Below are 22097 nucleotides of genomic sequence, written 5' to 3' on the forward strand. Positions count from 1 at the left end.
TTCTGAGGTAATATATGATCATGGGTCTATCCTTCCTAGCTAAGAGGGAGTTTTAATGTGTAGTAGCTTTAGTTGACTAAATTGTATGTTATATATTTTGAGTAAGTGTTGTACTCAAATCATGAGAATATGCATCTTGTGAGACTTACAATTGAGTGTCTCGATGTCATTAAAGTGATTTTCTTTGAATTATCTGTATAGATTCATATTGGGTATGAGGTAAGTATGCATTTTGTGATACTAACAACTAAGAGATTAGATGTCATCATGTTCATTATTTTTGGGTTGTTTGTATAAATGTGCATACTAGGTATTTTAATAACTAAGATCTTAGATGACAATTGTTGATAATCTTTGGGTTATTCAAAATACTGACTGTCCTTTAACTTTGATTATCAAAATGTACTTATCCTTCTTGACTAAGAGGGAGTCTAAAAGTTTTAGACAATTTAGATGTATTTATCTTTTATATTTGTGTGTTGATCTTATATGATATATATATATATATACATATATACATATATATATACATATACATATACATATACATATATATACATATATACATATACATATACATATGTATATATATATATACATATACATATGTATATGTATATATATGTACATATGTATATGTATATATATATACATATACATATGTATATGTATATATATATACATGTACATATGTATATGTATATACATATGTATATGTATATATATATATACATATACATATGTATATGTATATATATATACATATACATATGTACATATATATATATATACATATGTATATGTATATGTATATGTATATATATATACATATACATATGTATATACATATACATATGTATATGTATATGTATATGTATATATATATATATATATATACATATACATATACATATATATACATATACATATACATATACATATGTATATGTATGTATACATATACATATGTATATGTATGTGTACATATACATATGTGTATGTATACATATACATATGTGTATATATATATATATACATATACATATGTATATGTATGTATACATATACATATGTATATGTATGTATACATATACATATGTATATGTATGTATACATATACATACATATATATATATATATATATATATTGTTGGCATTATATTGTATCTATTATTAGTGACAACATTCATTCATTCGATTCTAAATAATTATTGAGTTCATCACACAGTCTACAGTGTATACCGAGCATTCAATGATTATCTTGTAAGTTTATCACTTAAGAAGTCACACCAAGCATTCCTAAAGCTACAAAGTGTATGTGTAATCTAGCAGTGTTCATCGAGCTTCACAATGTTCACCGAGCTTCACAGTGTTCACCAAGCTTCACAGTATTTACCGAGCAATGGAAGTATAGTGTTTACAGAGTGAAATCTAGGTAAACAAAGGATTCAATTTTTACCGAGTGACACTATATCTACTGAATCTCCAATGGTTACTAAGTTCCAAGCTACATTGTGTGATTAGTATGGACCAAGCCTTCACTTCTACTAAGTGCATGATGATGCCAAGTAATACAGTGGATGCCAACTATCAAAAGGTTACCAAGTTAGCTTGAAGAACTCGAGTTTTCTACTGTTTGGCCAACTCAGTAATATTTTGTTCACTAGTGTTTTAGCCGACCTTGCAATTGTAATTATTGGAATGGTATATATGTAATGTGAATAAATGTGAATCAGCAGCAAAGCAGAGTATTCAGCAAGGTCTACAAGGAGCAGTAAAAGATTCATCAGTCAGAAGAGGTGACCTATACTTCAAGGATCTAATCAGCAATCAAGTTGTAAGTAGATCCACTGTTTCATCCTAACAGGTGAATCAGTTTTGTAAATCCTTTAATAGGGTAGACTTAACAGTCTTTGAATAAATCTCCTAACAGAGTGCATACTTTAGTGTATGTTTGTAAATCATCTAACAAGGTGGACCTAGCAGTCCTTTGTGCTCCTAATAGGGCAGATCACCAGAAGTGGACAAATGTAAGCCTTAACAGGCCAACTTTTTACTGCAATAATGAATTTTTGTGGGTATCATCCCCACCCCAGTTTTACTTTCTATTTGGAAGGTTTCTGGGTTACCAAATCTTTGTGCACATGTGTTGTGAATGTTTGATCTCTCATATATGCAGTAGATTAGATGAATGATTGGTGTATGGTATAAATGATTAAAGTGTTGAATTGTTTTAAAATTTTGAAGTTACTGATTCACCCCTCCCCTCTTAATAACTTGTCATATCTTGAATATTTCTAACTATATATATATATATGATATATATGATTATCGAATAGACATGTCCCATCAAGGAACATGTCAATTATTTTCCTATGCTTAATATAAATGTGAGAGGATGTTGCATTGAAAAATACATACCAAATACAATGGTAGTGCTTATTATATTTGCAATGATCTGAGAAAAATAACAGTTAATATCTTGGTTCTAAATGTTATGAGCTTGTTTAATGCCCCGCCCAGAGATCCTTGAAACAAGGATGAAATACAAGCCAAGAATTTTTTTTTACAAGTATGAATGCACATGACAACATCATATAGGGATCACAAAGATCGCAATGGAAGACTTCACCACAATCTCGGCAACCAACGGATCTCTGAACGCCACTACCAAGCTGACACAAGTAAACAAAAGCCAATAGCGACCACGCAAATGATGAGGGCTCAAAGAGACAACCACTCATCAACAAAACACCAAGCTAGGGTAAAATGCAGAATCCCTAAAATTTGGCTAAGCCTAAAATTTTGAAGCCCTGAAAATTGGCTAAGTCTAGATCTTTGAAACCCTAAAATTTTTTAGAATCTTAATCTTATCTTAGGGAGGTCTGAAACCTATCTCAAAAGATTCATTTCATATATTGAAATATATCTTAAGTATAAGGAATTACTTAAACAATATATTTTAAACCCCTAGGAAATCTATTTTGAACTAGGAAGGTGCAACAACCAAAAGGGTGTCCAAAACCAACTTCTGAACTTCCATCTGACAAGCCTAGATAGCCCCTATTTCTTGCATGAGAAAGTACATTGGTCCCGAGTTTTGCGCAAGAAAGTGTACCACTACACATGAGAAAGAGCATGGATCCGCATGAGGACTCCTAAGCATCATGCAAGGGCTTTCACTCTCGCAAAAGGATTCCCTACGTACCGTGTGAGGATTTAAATTATCGCGCAAGGAAGTGTATTCTCTCGCACGAGGAAATACATTTTCATGTGAGGAACTACCTTTCCACATGAGAAAACAAATCAACGCGACAACAAAATGCAAATGAAAAGCTTAAAAATAAGAAAACCTCCACACCAGGGAGTACCGGATCCACATGGATCGAGGAGCGAACACTCAAGTGCATAATCAACAAGATGCCAAGATCAAGAAGGAGATACATCTATCCATCTAAAACTATAGCAAAAAAGAACACACTAATAGCAACATCACAGTGAATAGAAGTAACATCGTAATGTACTGTTCAAATAAACAAACTAAGTATGTGATTCCTCCCAACTGTTAATAGCATCATAAGACCATCGTGGGTTGTAGCCATCCCCCGCATGTAACATCCCAAGCCACCAACCAAATTGTCTATACTATTGTAATAGGGATGTCACTACTAAAACATGCAACAATATAAGCATAAGGAAATCTAACATGCTAGTGGAAAAGCATAAGATAATCCTACAGTAGATAACATCACCTATCACATGCTAAACATCAATAAGAAATAGATATGCTACTACAACAATTCACATCATCTAATCATATTCTAAACATCATAATATGGGAATGCGTCAAGTAAGCTAACATCATCTAAACATGATATCCAAGCATTCCAATGAAAGCATACTTTGAAACCCGAAGTACCAAGTGAAAACATCCAACAATGGTCGCACTAGGACAAGACCGTCTGTGTACACCAATCCCTAGTAGTGGTGAAGGTAGCTGTGCCTCCCAACCATGTGGAACCCATAGATCCACACCTGCGATGCTAATGGAGATAATGATCCAACCATAAACACACAAAAAAAAATCCATGACTAACACTCACGCCAGACAGTATGATGGCTACAACCAAGAACCTAAGACAATGCAAGGAGTACAAGTCCTCGTCAGACACTCAAAAGGCTACTATGTAGGGATTGACATCATGGAGAGTCGTTTGGCATTGACAAGCCCAAGCTCGAATCGTGCATTTCAACTCCTCACAGAGGGCCCTACACACACATTTTATTATCTTAAGTTTTATTACCAGTAACACATTTTCTTTAATTATCACTTATTTAAAATTTCCTCTACCAACCCTATGGGCCTGAGGTCACTAGGTTGCAAGATAGAAGCCCCTTCCATATGCTACCCTACCCTACCCATGCTCATCCTATGACAAGTGCCCGTGGGCATGCATACTCCCATCCCAACCCCAATGATCAAAAATTCCAAAAAAGACATGGAAGGTCAAGACCCGCAAGTCCTCCAACATATGTACAAGCATGTACTCGTGTGTGGCGCACCACCATCATGAAGATCATAACACAAGGATAGGATGAGAATACAATCCAAAACAAAATAACCAACCAAAAAAAACTCAAGAGGATGGATTCTACATTAATCCCAAAGCCAATAAAACCATACATCATAAAATCACTCAATCGGCCTCAATCCAAGAGTATGGATTCTACATGAATCCCAATGATGCAACAAGACCAAACATCATGAACTCACTCAATCGGCCTCAATCTGAGAGTATGGATTCTACACGAATCCTAGCGCTCATGAAACAAAAGCAAAGGTCTAAAAGAAACAATAACACCAAGTATAAAAATCACTCAACCAAACACAATGTCGGGAGTTGGATGTAACATGCATCCCAATGCAACATAAAAGTGCAATAGTGATCTGACTAATATCCGAATAGATCATCAAGGTCCATGACCCACATTGTGTCAAGAAAACTCAAGAAAATAGGGTGGCATACAAAATGAGGTAAAAACCCCAAATTTTGAAAAAGTTGCAAAATTAAAACCCATTTGGCCTTTGGGCACAAAAACCCCAATAATCTAAAAATAATCAAATTCGGACACCGTATGCAAAAACAGCAAGCATAATAGCATAAAATTCCAAACCCTCATCTCAAAAAATAGGAAAATGTTCGTACCCACCCAATTGGGTAGAACTAACCTACAGAAATGGAGGGGAACACTAGTTCTCAGCCTCCAAACAAACAACTACCCAAAATAGAAGTAGAATGGAGCAGAAACAATAAAACGGGAAAGCCCTACCTCATAGCCAAAAGGGCAAAATGAGAATCTGAACCAAAAAATAAATATCCCGCTACAGTAGCTGAAAATCATGGCAATCCAAGGTTTCCCCGAGCTAGATCCAACGAGCTCAACCTCGTGACAATCCCATGCACGTAGCTCCCACAATGAACAAAACAGTAAATCCTCATCAAGAGGATTTTGGGTTTTACTCTCCAACTTTCCAATTTGAAAGTGAGAGGTGAGGAATTAAATTCCTCTTTGGATACTTATTCATTATTTGAGTGAATAATCGATTAGGGAAAATAACCAGCCAACCTATTTAAACCCCGAATCGACCCAAACAAAAATAGGCTATTCGTATAAATAGGAATTCATCTATTGCAAAGCTGCCAAAAATTAAAAAAAATCAATTAAAAAGCCTGAAAGCCCAAAAAAATAGAAATTTCTTAACAACTTTCGCGACAAAGTGAAACTCTAAATGTACAGATACGCTCACTGGTCAAATCACATAATGCAAATGAGTTCGGATTTAATAATCACTGAAAAGTTTAAATTAAACATTTAATTAAGGATACGTCGACCATACCAGGACGACATTGGTAAAATATGAAAGGCTGAATCACTAACTCCATGTGCCATTGCCAGGGATATAAATCCTACACACTAAACAACATGATCAAGTGCAATTGCATATAATAACATAGCCGAAGTAATAAATGCATTAAATCACCTAATTTAACCATTTATTAATTTATATAAAAATAATCTATTTACATCACTCACGTTCGCATAATGCATACAACGTCGGAATGAAGTAAATAACCATAGCATTAAATCCATCACATAACATAATCAGAGGTATGTCCAAATACTAGATAACTAGATATCATCACAAAACACACTGTCATCTCAAAATGGCATCATCATGCAATATGATTAACTAAACAACATAGAAGTCTAAAATATATGACATTGTAATCAAAGTATAACATCTGACCCTCAAGTCATCTCAAATGTAAAATATCACATAAGTAACAGATATCTCACAGATCAAAATATAACAAGGTAAATATCTGCAGCACAAAACCAAATAATCCAACAAAATGGCACTTAAAACACGTAAGCAAACACAATCATAAACATGACTAATCACTGCTACAAGAACCTAGTCCAATGTAGCATGGTAATAGTACATAGTGCAATCTCTACACACATCTCAAGGTAATCACAGAAGAACCTCATGATACCACATCGATCCTGGTAACCACTGGCACAAACCTCAGTGAACCATAAATCACATCATAACATAATCAAAGCAGCTGATGCAGAAACATAAATTCAAACACCTCGACGATGTAGACCACTCAAGGTCACAATCATGATCCATCACAACAAAAGATCAACAAGGTTGCATCCTTCAAGATAACTTACAGAAGTCAAATGAGAGAGGCGCTACATCATTCCCCCCCAAAGACTAGGCTTACTCCTGGAAGCTTGCAATTCAAGAAAAGAAACCAAACACACCAAGAAAAAAATCAAAAGTGAGCAATAGGAATGACTCAACAACTATCTACAAGTCAAATCCAAATCACTCCAACATTCTCAAACCATCACGTTAACCCCCAAATAGGTTAACCACAAGAGAATGGGTGTCACACTGACACAAGGTCCTCCAAAAAGGAACCTTCTATGCACTAGGAAAAACCCATCTATCCATAAAGTCAACAATACAAGGTAAGGAACAAGCCCCTCTACCTCGTCTACAGGTGCCCAACAAAACATGCACCTACCAAGTGACCACAAAACCAGGTCAAAACACTAAACACTTCAAACAAAAGATGGAATCATGGGGAAAAACCATCCCAAAATTCCCAAAAATACTATCATGTCACACATGATCATTCTGGAATCCACATAAACTCACCCTTAGAACAAAGAGGATGATAGTTTACCAACAAAATTACACATTCCAAAAGACTACTCACCACCACTAACTATCAAGCATAGAGCACAATGGCTCTCCAAGGTACAAAAGCTCAACTACCACTGGAAACTAGGGTAACATAACCCAAGCAGACAAGATATCACCTTCACACAAGGTTCAAAGACTTTCGTCAATGGACACAATCATGTAATGTCTGCATACCAACTCATAAGATGGTAACATGTGTCCAACAATACCATGTCCCTCCAACACCATGCTAGGAATACCACACCCAACCTACCGCTAAACTTAATCTCCAGCCTCAATTCAACAGTTAAAGAGAAAACTTGTCTAAGACAATCCACATGAAGATATAAGCTTAGGGAGAAGGATACTATAGAGTATTAGGACTGAGAGGGAGTAACTCTCAACCTTTGCACAAAATTAGCCCAAGATGCATTGGGGAACTCACAATTCCACCAACCATTAGCATACTCAACAGAAAACACTAATTGAGCTAGTGGCATAACCATGCTAGCCTACTCTCATAATAGAGAAAAGGATACAGAGGTGCACCCAAGACAACGTCCAAAAAGGAGAATCTAGACTCATCAAAGAACTAGGTCACTCCCAAAAGATAAGGCAACATCATCCTCAAACAAGGAAAGCTCACAAACCACAGTTCACCTCATAAGGGTGGGTCAGAGCAATAGGAAACACAAAAACCCAAGCACGAACTCCAACAAGTACCCAATAGATTATGAAGACCAAATAACTCTTCCATTATGAATAACATGAAAAGTTAAACTTCTACAATGGCCATAAATATGATATGTCCTAATTGAATTGGCCTCTACTCGATAAGGTTGCTTAGAACATCGACCAAAAACTCCAAAAGTGTGAAAGAACTTCTCAAATTTTCCCAGGAAAAAATTTGCATTAGCACAATCTCTCACAAAGTTTCTCACCCAAACCAAGTGAAAGAGTGCAATGAACCAGCTTCTTCCATGAAATTTCAAATTAGCACAAAAATTGCCTTCACTTTGGAGACCAAAACTTTCACATCAGGACTCGGATTGACTCTGCCCAAAAAGGATTAGAAAGATATTGACGAGGATGACAACAAGATGGAGCTTTGAGAGTCCTAAGATCAAGAGTTTGAGTCACCACTCAAGACAAAAAAACAAAGACAAGAAACAGATGAAATGTCCAAAACCACTGAAGAACACACATGCTCAAAACAACATAAGACATGGAATGAAAGGTAGATCACACACTAAAACCCATCATCACTAATCTTTCATAATTTCATTAATTAAACATAACATAAGCACTAATGCATAATGAAACTGAAAGATTTTCAAGCAAGGGTTCAAGAGTCACTTTCCATAAAACAAGTACATATCTTACAATTTCTATCTAGAATTAACATTACATTTACTCACCATTTAAACCATCCAATTACATTAACAACTTAAAATCTATCAGACACACTAGCATGTTCTCCATGATATTATCCCTTGTACATACTACTAGAGGTTCGAGATGAACATGGTAGAGTCACAACACACAACTGGGTAGTAGTTAAAACACATTCAAAATAATCATCATGAACCAAATAAAAAGCCCAAAAGGGGGAATTGTCAATTCCAACAGTAAATAACAAAAAGGAGCTCATTTCAACAATAATCCAAGTGTGACAACCACCACAAAGAGAGTGATAAATAAAATTTGATGACTATTCCAAGAGAGGAAAATATTGAAAACCAATGCTAGCCCAACAAATTGAAGAAAGTACCTCCAGCCAAATAAAATAAGGCATCAAACAAATCACATTATAGGTGATTACTGAGGATAGTCACACAAGAGGGATAGATCACCACACAATGCTAAGGAATACACCATCCCAACAGTGTTAGAGAACACACTCACACACATCAAGTAGTATACCATTAGTAAACTCATGCATATGCAGAAAATAATAATTTCCATGTAATGCAACATTTAGATATCCATCAAATTAATATAGTTTACATAAGCTTAAGAAGCAATCAGATTGGGGGCTTAAGTCATTAACCCAAGGATATAATGCAAACCTATTTCTTTGCAACAGATCACAATAAACACTCATTTCTCAATGAAAGGAACCATTTCATCACCATAATGATATAACCATAGAATCATAAGGAAGATTCATTTATTTACTTACAATCAGGAGAAAACAGGGAAACAATGCACCTTACTCCACAAGCAGAAACAAAAAGAGGCACTCAAAGCCAAAACATGGACACCATTCAGTGGTTCCATCCAAAAAGGTCACACATGCAACCAACCAAACAAAGGAACATTGATTCCACCAACAAAACCAAGAAGACTCACTTCCTTCTCCACACACTACTCTAGTCACATCTATAGGACAAGCAATTCCATCCCAAGTAGATAGTAAGCAACAAGGATCGTGAGTTCTCACCAAGACACTCGCACTTAGACAACACAACATCAACTACATGGGCAACATAAACACAGAGATCCCAATGTTTGAACATGGGCTCTGATACCAGATGTAATGCCCTGCCCGGAGATCCTTGGAAATAAGGATGAAATACAAGCTAATAATTTTTTTTACAAGTATGAATGCACATGACAACATCATACAGGGATAACAAAGATTGCAACAGAAGACTTCACCACAATCTCAACAACCAACGGATCTCCGAACGCCACTACCAAACTGACAAAAGCAAACAAAAGCCAATAGTGACCAAGCACATGATGAGGGCTCAAAGAGACAACCACTCATCAACAAAACACCAAGCTGGGGTAAAATGCAGAATCTTGAAATTTGGCTAATCCTAAAATCCTGAAGCCCTGAAAATTGGCTAAGTCTGGATTTCTGAAGCCCTAAAATTTTCTAGAATCCTAATCTTATCTTAGGGAGGTCTGAAACCTATCTCAAAAGATTGGTCGCATATATTTAAATATATCTTAAGTATAATTAACTTATACTGAAACAATATATTTTAAACCCCTAGGAAATCTATTTTGAACTAGGATGGTGTAACAACCAAAAGGGTGTCCAAAAAATACTTTCGAACTTCCATTTGACAAGCCTAGATAGCCCTTGTTTCTCACACAAGAAAGTACATTGGTCTTGAGTTTCGCATGAGAAAATGCACCTCTGCGCACGAGAAAGAGCATGGCTTTGCATGAGGACTCTAAGCATTATGTGAGGAAGTGTATTCTCTCGTGAGAGGAAATAGATTCTTGTGTGAGGAACTAACTTTCCACATGAGAAAACAAATCAGTGCGACAACAAAACACAAACCAAAAGCTTAAAAACAAGGAAACCTCCACACCGGAGAGTACCGAATCCACATAGATTGAGGAGTGAACACTCGAGTGCATAATCAACAAGATGCCAAGATCAAGAAGGAGATACATCTATCCATCTAAAACTATAACAGAAAAGAACATACTGAAAGAAACATCACAGTGAATAGAAGTAACATCGCAATGTACTAAACAAACAAACTAAGTACACGGTTCCTCCCAACCGTCAATAGCGTCATAAGATCATTGTGGGTCCTAGCCATCCCCCGCATGTAACATCCCAAGCCACTGACCAAATCGTCATTACTGTTGTAATAGGGACGTCACTACTAAAACATGCAACAATATAAGCATAAGAAAATCTAACATGCTAGTAGAAAAGCATAAGATAATCCTATAGTAGATAACATCACCTATCACATGCTAAACATCAATAAGCAATAGATATGCTACTATAACAATTCACATCATCTAATCATATGCTAAACATCATAATATGGGAATGCGTCAAGTAAACTAACATCATCTAAACATGGTATCCAAGCATTCCAATGAAAGCATAAATCACAAGAAAGCATACTCTGGAACCCGAAGTACCAAGTGAAAACATCCAATAATGGTCGCACTAGGACAAGACCATCTCTGTACACTGGTCCCTAGCAGTGGTGAAGGTAGCTATGCCTCCCAACCACGTCGAACCTGTAGGTCCACACCCACCATGCTGATGGAGATAATGATCCAACCACAAAGACACAAAAGAACATTCATGGCTAACACTTATGCCAGATAGTATGATGGTTGCAACCAAGAACCTAAGACAATGCAAGGAGTACAGGTCCTAGTTAGACACTCAAAAGGCTACTAAGTAGGGGCTGACATCATGGAGGGTTGCTTGGCATCGACAAGCCCAAGCTCGGATCGTGTGTTTCAACTCCTCAACAGAGGGCCCCGCACACACATTTTATTATGTTAAGTTTTATTACCAGTCACATATTTTCTTTAATTATCACTTATTTAAAACTTCCTCTGCCAACCCTATGGGACTAAGGTCACCAGGCTACGAGATAGAAGCCCCCTCCATATGCTACCCTACCCTACCCATGCTCATCCTACGACAAGTGCCCATGGGCATGCATACTCCAATCCCAACCCCAATGATCAAAACTTCTGAAAAAGACATGGAAGGTCGAGACCTGCAAGTCCTCCAACAAATGTACAAGCATGTACTCATGTGTGGCGCACCACCATAAAAAAGATCATAACACAAGGACAAGATGAGAACATAGTGCAAAAAAAATACCCAACCAAAAGGAACTCAAGAGGATGGATTCTACACGAATCCCAACGCCAATAAAACCATACATCATAAAATCACTCAACCGGCCTCAATTCGAGAGTATGGATTCTACACGAATCCTAGTGCTCATGAAACAAAAGAAAAGGTCTAAAAGAAACAATAACACTAGGTATAAAATCACTCAACCGAACACAATGTCAGGAGTATAGATGCAACACGCATCCTAATGCAACATAAAAGTGCAATAGTGGTCTGACTGATATTCGAATAGATCATCAAGGTCCATGACCCACATTGTGCCAAGAAAACTCGAGAAAATAGGGTGGCACACAAAATGAGGTAAAAACTCCAAATTTTGGAAAAACTACAAAATTAAAACCCATTTGGCCTTTGGGCACAAAAACCCCAAAAATCCAAAAATAATCAAATTCGGATAGTGTATGCAAAAATGGCCAGCATAATGGCGTAAAATCCCAAACCCTTATCTTGAAAAATAGGGAAATGTTCGTACCCACCCAACCGGGTAGAACTAACCTATAGAAACGGAGGGGAACACTAGTTCTTAGCCTCCAAACAAATAGCTACCAAAAACAAAAGCAGAAACAGAGTAGAAACAATAAAATAGGAAAGCCCTACCTCACAGCCAAAAGGGCAAAACAAGAATCTGAACCAAAAAATAAATATCTCGCAGAAGTAGCTAAAAATTGTGGCAATCCAAGGTTTCCTCGAGCTAGATCCAATAAGCTCAACATGGTGATGATCCCATGCCCGTAGCTCCCACAACAAACAAAATAGTAAATTCTCATGAAGAGGATTTTGGGTTTTACTCTCCAACTTTCCAATTTGAATGTGAGAAGTGAGGAATTAAATTCTTCTTTGGATAGTTATTCACTTTTCGGGTGAATAATCGATTAGGGCAAATAACCAACCAACCTAGTTAAACCCCAAATTGACCCAAATGAAAACAGGCTATTCCTATAAATAGGAATTCATCTATGGAAAAGCTGCCAAAAATAAAAATAAGTCAATTAAAAAGCCCAAAAACCCAAAAACACAAAAATTCCTTAACAACTTTTGCGACAAAGCGAAACTGTAAATGCATCGACATGCTCAATGGTCAAATCACATAATGCAAATGCATTTGGATTTAATAATCACCGAAAGGTTTAAATTAAACATTTAATTAAGGATACATCGACCATACCAAGATTACATTGGTAAAATATGAAAGGCCGAATCACTAACTCCATGTGCCACTGCCAGGGATATAAATTCTACACACTAAACAATAAGATCAAGTGCAATTACATATAATAACATAACCAAAGTAATAAATGCATTAAATCACCTAATTTAACCATTTATTAATTTATATTAAAATAATCTATTTACATCACTCACGTTCACATAACGCATACAACGCAGGAATGAAAGTAAATAACCATAGCATTAAATCCATCACACAATATAATCAGAGGTATGTCCAAATACCAGTTAACCTGATATCATCATAAAACACACAGTCATCTCAAAATGGCATCATTATGCAATATGATTAACTGAACAACATAGAAGTCTAAAATATATGACACTGAAATCAAAGTATAACACCTAACCCTTGGGTCATCTCAAATGTAAAATATCACATAAGTAATAGATATCTCACAAATCAAAATATAACAAGGCAAATGTCTGCAGCACAGAACCAAAGAATCCAACAAAAGGGCACTTAAAACACATAAGAAAACATAGTCATAAACATGACTAATCACTGCTACAGGAACCTAGTCCAGTGTAGCATGGTAATAGTACATAGTGCAATCTCTGGACACATCTCAAGGTAATTAGGGAACAACCTCATGATACCACATCGATCTTGGTAACCACTAGCATAAACCTCAGTGAACCATAAATCACATCATAACATAATCAAAGAAATTGATGCAGAAACATAAATCCAAACACCTCGACGGTGTAGACCACTCAGGGTCACAATCATGATCCATCACAGCAAAGATCAACAAGGTTGCATCCTTCAAGATGACTTATATAAGTCAAATGGGAGAGGCACTACAGCTTGCACCCCAAACTTCTCCCAATATTCTTTTGATATTGTCTCTACGTTTTCCTTTTATTTTAATTCTCCTTTTTTATTTGCATCTTCTTTGATGAATGATATTTTCTCCTTTATAAAAATTTCCACCTCAATCAAAATGACCTCTGAACTATTTTTCTCCATTCCTTCCTAGACTTTGTGATTATCTAGTTGGTCATTATTTTCATATGGATCCTTTATATTTTTATGATGTTTTCCAAAATTTGTATGACTTTTTAACCTCTTGTTCTCTTTTTCTAAAAGTGAGTCATCTCAATTGGACTAGAGCTTCTAGAAAAGATAAACCACTCTCCTTCATAGTATTTGAATTCTCTATAATCTTAGGTACTACAATTGAATTAGTCCTTTTAAAAATCGGTGTAGATTTTGACATGATTTTTTTCCTTTGAGTTGTATTAAAGAATAATTTTGTTTGTAGACATCTTTAGTTATAGGCCTCTCATAATTTGTGCATTTATCTTTCATTTTTGCCTCCATTTGTATGTTTATGTTTCCTATCTCATTTACAACTTGAGATTCAAAATGAGTAGCATTCTTCTTTTCCAAATTTTTCTCCTTTGTATTTATTATAATATTTTCTGTGCTCTTATCTTCTTTTGTGAACCTATTTTTCTTGCTTAAGGTACATACTTCAAATGTATCCTTTTCTTCTTGTTGAGAAACTTGTTGACCTTTTCTTTGATTTTTTTATGAGATATTTTTTGGTGGTTTTCTTCAATTAAGTAAGTTCTTTTGCATTGTAAAATTTGTTGACCTCTTCTATACTTCTTATACTCTTTGCTAGCCATGTTTCTCTTGTGTTTACTTCTAGTCTACTAGTTACTATAATTTTTTGTGTTGTTGATTTGGAAATTATCCTTATGGATTTCTTCCCATAGAATGATTTGATCACTGGTATCATTTTGGATTAGCATTATATCATGGGTCAACATTTTGTACAGGATCATAGGTTTCTTTTTACATCCTGTATAAACAATTTTTCCTAAATACATTATTTACATTGTTGAAATCTTTGCACATTTTCTTCAATAATAGAATTATTCCTCAAATGTATTCCTATATCTTCTTGAAAATCATTTCTTCCTACTCATAGTTTCTTGTTCTCATTATGATCTTGGTTCTAAAATAGATACTTAGAGGTTGTGTTAGTGGCTATGATTTCCCCCTCTTCTATTTCTTTTCTATTGTTACTACTTGTATTCCTCTTATTACAAACAATTGTGTTTTTCATAAATCCTTCCAATATTCCCTTATAATTTAATTGTTCTATATTTTTTGAACTATCTTTCTTTTTTAGGTTTTTACTTCTTGGTATCATTGGAAATATTTCTTTTAATAATGAATTTATTTCAATATGTTTAAAATTGATGGTTTAGTTTGATGATTTGTTTTAAGTGTCCTTCAAATCTTGTGAGTTTTAATTTGTAAATTGATCTATTAGTTATTAATTTAATTGACTTAAATTCATGAAATTCTATCTCTAAGTTTATAAGAAATTTAATGTCATTAGTATTTGAGAAATTTGCTTGTATACAAATGAGTTCTCTTATAGATGAACCAATGCATTTTATAATTTCAATATAATTTATCTCTGTAGGTAAGGATTAAATTGAAATCCATATAGGAGCATTTTGCTTCCTAGCCAAAGATTCACTAAAGTTTCCCATTTAACGAATTTTATAGAATAGCCTTTATATAAACAATAAGGAACTAAAAGGAAATAATCTCTAATGTAACTATTTAGAAAAAATATAAATTAAGCAATTTAAGACATAAGATATACTTACCTAGTCACCACAAATATCCTTAAGCCATCTAATCAAATTGGAATTTTTGATTCAAGACCACACCAGTGGGGATAGACACCCTGATCTTCACATTCCATCCGATATTTTTCACTATATATGTCATTGATGATGTGTGTTTTCAAAATTGATGTCTAAATGTTTTGAAGGGAAAACAACTCTATTGGGAAAAAATCTGAGCAACAATTCTACCTGATTGGAATGATGAAGCAAAGGGAGTATGCTAATGAGGAGGAACATAAGCATTAACATGGAAAAATCTATTCAAAGGAAAAGGTTTATTGATCGGTTGAGAAAGAGAGAAAGAAGAATTTCTTGCTGAAAGGGGAAGACCTCATGTGGGGATCTAATTAGATCCACAAATATTATCAGGTCTAGAAAAACTAGGGTTAGTAGATATAGGTTTGATTATGCTTTTGGATTTACTATTTTCCTATTGACCACTATGGTTCATTCACTCCTTTCTTGATCTATTTTTTGAGCTAGAATTTTAGGTTATTCCTAAGAGAGGAAGCCTTTGATGTCTATAGATTGGATTGTATCTTGCTTCCCCTAGGTATTTTTTGATCTTGTGATTGAAGATGTGATGAACCTTCTTGGATCTTCTTTGAATATTTGGCTTGGAGTAGAAATTATGCTAACACTTAATCAAGTCTTTTGTCGAGGAATCCACTAAAGAGGCAACCCCAATATTTTCTTGATAATGGGGCTTTTCTTTAACTTCGACATGGTCCTCCTAGACATTATAAATTTATTCAAAATAGGGAATGAGTAGTTAAGCATACTTGGGTTTATTGAAATAAGATTTTGTAATTTTTGTTGAACTCGCAAAGTTCCCATTTTCCACAAAACTCACCATCGCCAATGTATAAAATTACAATTAACTTTAAATTTAAGTAAAATAAAAAGTTTTAAAATATTTAAAATAGACTAAAAATATTAATTATTTTACTTTTAATTTTCCATATATAAATAAAATGATCATCTAAATATATCTCCTCATAAAAATTTTAGAATGAAAATTACATTTAAAAATATTAAAAAATTTAAAAATTTAAAATAATTATAAAAATTTAAAAAGTAAAGTAATTTAAAAAGCTAAAACCCAAACTAATTTCAAATTAAAATATAAAAAATAAAATAAAATTGATTTAAAAGAATAAAATCAGATTTAATTATTCTCAAATGAAAATATAGATTAGCTTGCTATTTATAAAATCATATATTAATTATTCTTACAACAAAATAGGAAAATAAGATAAATGCTTTTAAAATTTAAGGAAAACAAATAAATTTTTAAAAATGGGCAGTTATAAAGCTAAAGAGACAACGGATAATTGTTTCGACTTTCGAATCGGGATTTTTTAAAAGCAACCATATCCTCTCTCAGCAACCCGCTAGAGGATAATTATGCCGCCAGAAAACAGAAACAGATGTCGGATGTTTCAGCGGAAAACAAGGCTATCGTTTTGCGTTTCATATCACATAGACGTCAATCGCAATTATGATTGGCAGCACCTTCACACCAATGTCTATATAACAATGGCTTTCGTTCCTCAAAATCCAACTTCGTTTCATTTGTGAGAAACAAATTCCAAGCTTACATTTTTACAAAAAGATTAAAGAAAAATGGCAAATGTGACTGCAGGAAAGGTTATTACCTGCAAAGGTGAGTTGAAAGTTCAGGAATCCATCATTTCAATGTTATTTGGTTACATATTTGAAGAAAAATCAAAATTTGCAATATGTTTTTGTTTCCAAGCAGCCCTGGCATGGGCGGCAGGGGATACCCTGAAGATTGAACAAGTTGATGTGGCACCTCCGCAGGCGATGGAAGTGAGGATCAAAATCCATTACACTTCCCTTTGTGGCTCGGATGTTACTTTCTGGCAAGCAAAGGTTTAATTAGTACTATCAATAGCAAAATGCTGTTGCTTTGGCCTTGCAGATCATTCGTTCATTCTATACCAACGAGCTGAAACATTTTTAGTCTGAATCTAACTGCTACTTTTATTCTATTGTAAGGACAAATCTCTGTTTTTCCTCGCATTTTTGGACATGAAGCAGCTGGGTAGGTTCCCTTGCATTTGTATCTCATATCTCTAGTCTGGCAACGGCTAAACAACAAACTAAAGGGGACACTAGTTCTTTTATCAGTCGCCTTTGTATGCTCTATGCCTAATGTTTTAGTAGTCTGGCAGCGGTTAAACAGCAAACTAAAATATGTATCTTATCAAGGGACACTTAGTTCTTTTATCAATTGCCTTCATATGCTCTATGCTCAATGTTTTAGTTTGATTTTTACCCAATACCACTAAAACAGCAAAGTACAACTTGTATCTTATCAAGGGGACACTCGGCTTTTTTTATCAATTGCCTTTCTATGCTTTATGTGTTAGTTCGATATTCAACCAATCTCTCTAATATAACATGTCTAACATAATCCATGTATCTAATATATTCAATTTTATTTACCACTAATTATATACAAATATTTTAATTATTTTGAGTCATTTAGACTTATTTGAAAGGACTAATTAGTCTTGTTGGTTGTTCACTTCAGTAGACTTTTGTATTTGTGAATGACTAGTAGTAGAAAGTGTAGGGTTAGTCTAAGTGTACAATATCTAATTTTATCCAAAGTATTTTAAAATGTGCAACTGAGGTGAGGTTAGTTTATCTCGAAAATTCAATACCTATTATCCAATTTCATTCAAAGTCTTTTATCACTTATCTTAAATGTGCAACTTGGTCTAACTAGGTACCTAATATCAGATTTTAAATATAAAGCATTTTTTCAATGATCCAAATGTACAAGTGTGGTGAAATTGGTCAAGCCCATCAACCCAATACCCAATTTCATCCAAAGTCTTTCTCAAATTACCCAAATATGCAATTGAAGTGATAGTAGCCTAGCCAAGTACACAAAACCCTATCCATCCAAGGTCCTTTTATAGTTACCTAGATGTACACCTGAGGTAACGTTCATCTAGCCAAGTACCCAATCCCCAATTTTATCTAGAGTATTTCTCCAAATTCTCAAATGTGCAATTGAGATGAGCTTAGTCTACCCCATTTACCCAATTGTTGATTTCAACCAAAGTCCTCCAATTTCTCAAATGTGCATTGTAGGTGAGATTAGTCTATCTAAGTAGGCAACACCCAATTTCATCCAAAGTCTTTCTCCAATTACCATAATGTACAATTAGGGTGAGGTTAGTCTAACCCATCCCTGTAAGCATTTCCATCAAGTCTTCCTCCAATTATTCAAATATGTAGGTGATGTGAGGTTAGTCTAGCCCAAGTATCCAATGGCCAACTCATCCAAAGTCTTTCTTCATTTTACTTAAATGTGCAATTCAGGTAGCCTTAGACTAGTCTACACATCCAATATCCGATTCATCCAAAGCCTTTTCTCAAATGTACAAAAATGTGTAACTAATGTATGGTTAGTTTAACCCAAGTACCTAATACCAAATTTCAATCAAAGTCTCTCTTCAATTATCAAATGTGCAACTTAGGTGAGATCAACCTAGTCCATATACCCAATACTCAATTTTATCATAAATCTTTCTTTGATTGTGCACACATTGTAAGCGGGGTGAGAGTAGTCTAACCCATGTACCTGATTCTCAATTTCATCCAAAATCTTTCTCCAATTACCCAAATTCGCAACTAAGATGAAATTAAGTATCCTATACCCAACTCATCCAAAGTCTTTTACCAAAATTTGCAACTAAGGTGAGGTTAATCTACCCCAAATACCCAAACTCCAATTTCACACAAATACTACCACCAATTGATAGGACTGCTCATTTTATTTGGCAATTGTGAATGAATTTAAATTGGGCCCAGTTGGTAGACTTCTTACTCTATTTGGCAATTGTGAATGGCAGAGTGGTAGAAAGTGTGGGGGAAGGAGTAACCGATCTCAAGGAGGGCGACCATGTGTTGCATGTATTTACAGGGGAATGTGGAGATTGCAAGCACTGCAACTCAAATGAGAGCAATCTATGTGACTTGCTAAGGGTTGATCTGAACAAAGGAGTTATGATTACTGATGTCAAAACAAGGTTCTCAATCAAAGGACAACCCATCTATCACTTTGCAGGAACATCCACATTTAGTGAATACACCGTTATACACTCCGGTTGTGTTACCAAAATAAATCCCGCAGCTCCTCTAGACAAAGCCTGCATTCTAAGTTGTGGTGTCTCCATAGGTCCATTAACATTAATAGCTAATTAATATCTCAATTTGTTATTCAATGCATATTATATATGTAGTTAAACTTATTTTGCCTGAAATCAGGGATGGGGCTATATTAAATGTGGCCAAACCAAAGAAGGGATCCACTATAGCAGTATTTGGTCTTGGAGGAGTTGGGCTTGCGGTAAGCATAACATACATGTTTTGCACACAATAATTATTCTTTGATATGTAAGTAGAATTCTGGTTTAAAATGTCAAGATTTTTAACCACTGATGTTTTAAGTTCCTTTTATTTTCAATTATTGTCATTTGTAGGTGCAGTCTATAAGATTTCTACAATGTATATTTTGTTTTTGGATCTAATTGAATGAAAAAAAATTATCACCATCATATTCTATGATCTATCATCAAAATGAATCAACAGTTTGAATTATATTACATAATTCATCATCACAATATAAGACAACAAAAATATAGATTATATAATATGATTCCTAACGCCGATGCTAATTTTTTTTAACACACTCAATCTCAAAATAAATATACAATCATAAGTGCTTCAAATTTCTTAATTTAGTGTTGTTTATATCCTCTTAAGGCTACTGAAGGAGCAAGAATTGTTGAGGCTTCCCGAATTATAGGCCTTGATATAAATCCTCGAAGATTTGAGAAAGGTTTCTAAATGACACATTTACACATTTTATATTTACCCATATTGCAATTTCTCTTTCAACCATTGTTTGGTTTGCTTTTGTTTCAGCAAAGCAATTTGGAGTAACGAAATGTATAAACCCAAAAGACCACCAGAAACCTATTCAGCAGGTTTCTTAACCCCAATTTTGATTACATGTTTTCAATGAATACAAAGCTATAGTTTTTCAAGGAATGTATGGATTTCACCCTTGTTTAATATCAAAACATAAAAACATAAATGAATTTCTTTTGATCTCACAGGTGATTGCTGAAAGAACTAATGGTGGTGTAGACTATAGTATTGAATGCATTGGGAGTCAATCGATTCGATCATTCGATTCTTGTGATGATGTATATCCTCTTCCCCTGTTTCATATAAAATATTTTCCCTTTAGAGTTAAATAAGATGTTTATGTTGCACAAACTAACTTAAACTATGTGTGAATTTGAAGGGGTGGGGTGTGATGGTTTTAGTGGGAGTGCCTAATTCCGATTCAATCTTCTCCACAAGTCCTCTGAATTTTCTGAATGAGAAAACATTAAAGGGAACATTTTTTGGGAACTATAAGCCCAGATCAGATCTACCAGGGCTTGTGGAAAAATACATGAACAAGGTGAGACTTGTAGTTTCCGAATTTGTGTTCTTCCTGCTATAGTTGAGATAAATATTTCTGAAAAAAATGTTGCTTTTAATTTCAAAGATTTCTCTAAAGAATGTTTCTCTGAAAATGCGAGGTGCCTGTTTGTTTGTTTTTGGGGCAGGAGCTTGAACTGGAAAAGTTTATCACGCATGAAATAGACTTTGCAGATATCAACAAGGCATTTGAGTTGATGTCGCAAGGAGAAAGCCTGAGATGTATTATCAACGTGAATGCCTAGAGAGGGGAGAATACAATGAAGGTTTCGATTTCAATAGATCGTTGAACTGCCAAAATATAGTGTTTTGTGTTTTTTTGGTTTATATATATAGAACTTATTAAGAGTTTTAAAATGTTGTGACTATCATTTAAGTCTTGGTATTTACTTGTCTTAAATGTTGTAAAGGAATAGTGCTCATAAAACATTCATCTGATTTAAAGCCTAGCATCTTATAAGTTTTAATATATTGCTGACCATAAATGATGTGAAAAACAAGAAGTGTTCTTTAAATCTTTGAACAATTGGGCTTTGGGTTTCGGAGTAAACATTAGGTATTTTAATGATTTTGTTATTTATATGATATTTGTTTTAACTTCAATGTTAAAAGTTATATATTTAGAGTTTTAGTGATTATAATTATTTATTTGATATTTTTCTTAATTTGAATAATAATAGAACATCTTATTATTAAATAACATGTATTATAAATTAAACAAGTACCACGTAATGGCTTGTATTTGTAATAGATTATAATAGTTTTAATAAAATA

General features: G+C 34.4%; 1 protein-coding gene across 1 annotated transcript; it reads left to right on the forward strand.

The window, feature by feature from the left end:
• Nucleotides 1–17414: 17414 nt before the first annotated feature.
• LOC149545615 (alcohol dehydrogenase 1-like) lies at nt 17415–21568 on the forward strand. The gene is made up of 10 exons (XM_089794223.1): nt 17415–17454; nt 17548–17682; nt 17808–17856; nt 19682–20010; nt 20099–20178; nt 20595–20670; nt 20757–20818; nt 20951–21040; nt 21142–21303; nt 21452–21568. Exons 1-10 carry the CDS (start codon nt 17415–17417, stop codon nt 21566–21568), a joined length of 1140 nt encoding a protein of 379 aa, XP_089650349.1.
• The last annotated feature ends 529 nt before the right edge of the window (nt 21569–22097 follow it).

Source organism: Cupressus sempervirens, chromosome 7 (genome assembly GCF_028749045.1).
Source record: "Cupressus sempervirens isolate cs-2001-9-10 chromosome 7, ASM2874904v1, whole genome shotgun sequence".
In the NCBI taxonomy this organism is placed as follows: Eukaryota; Viridiplantae; Streptophyta; class Pinopsida; order Cupressales; family Cupressaceae; genus Cupressus; species Cupressus sempervirens.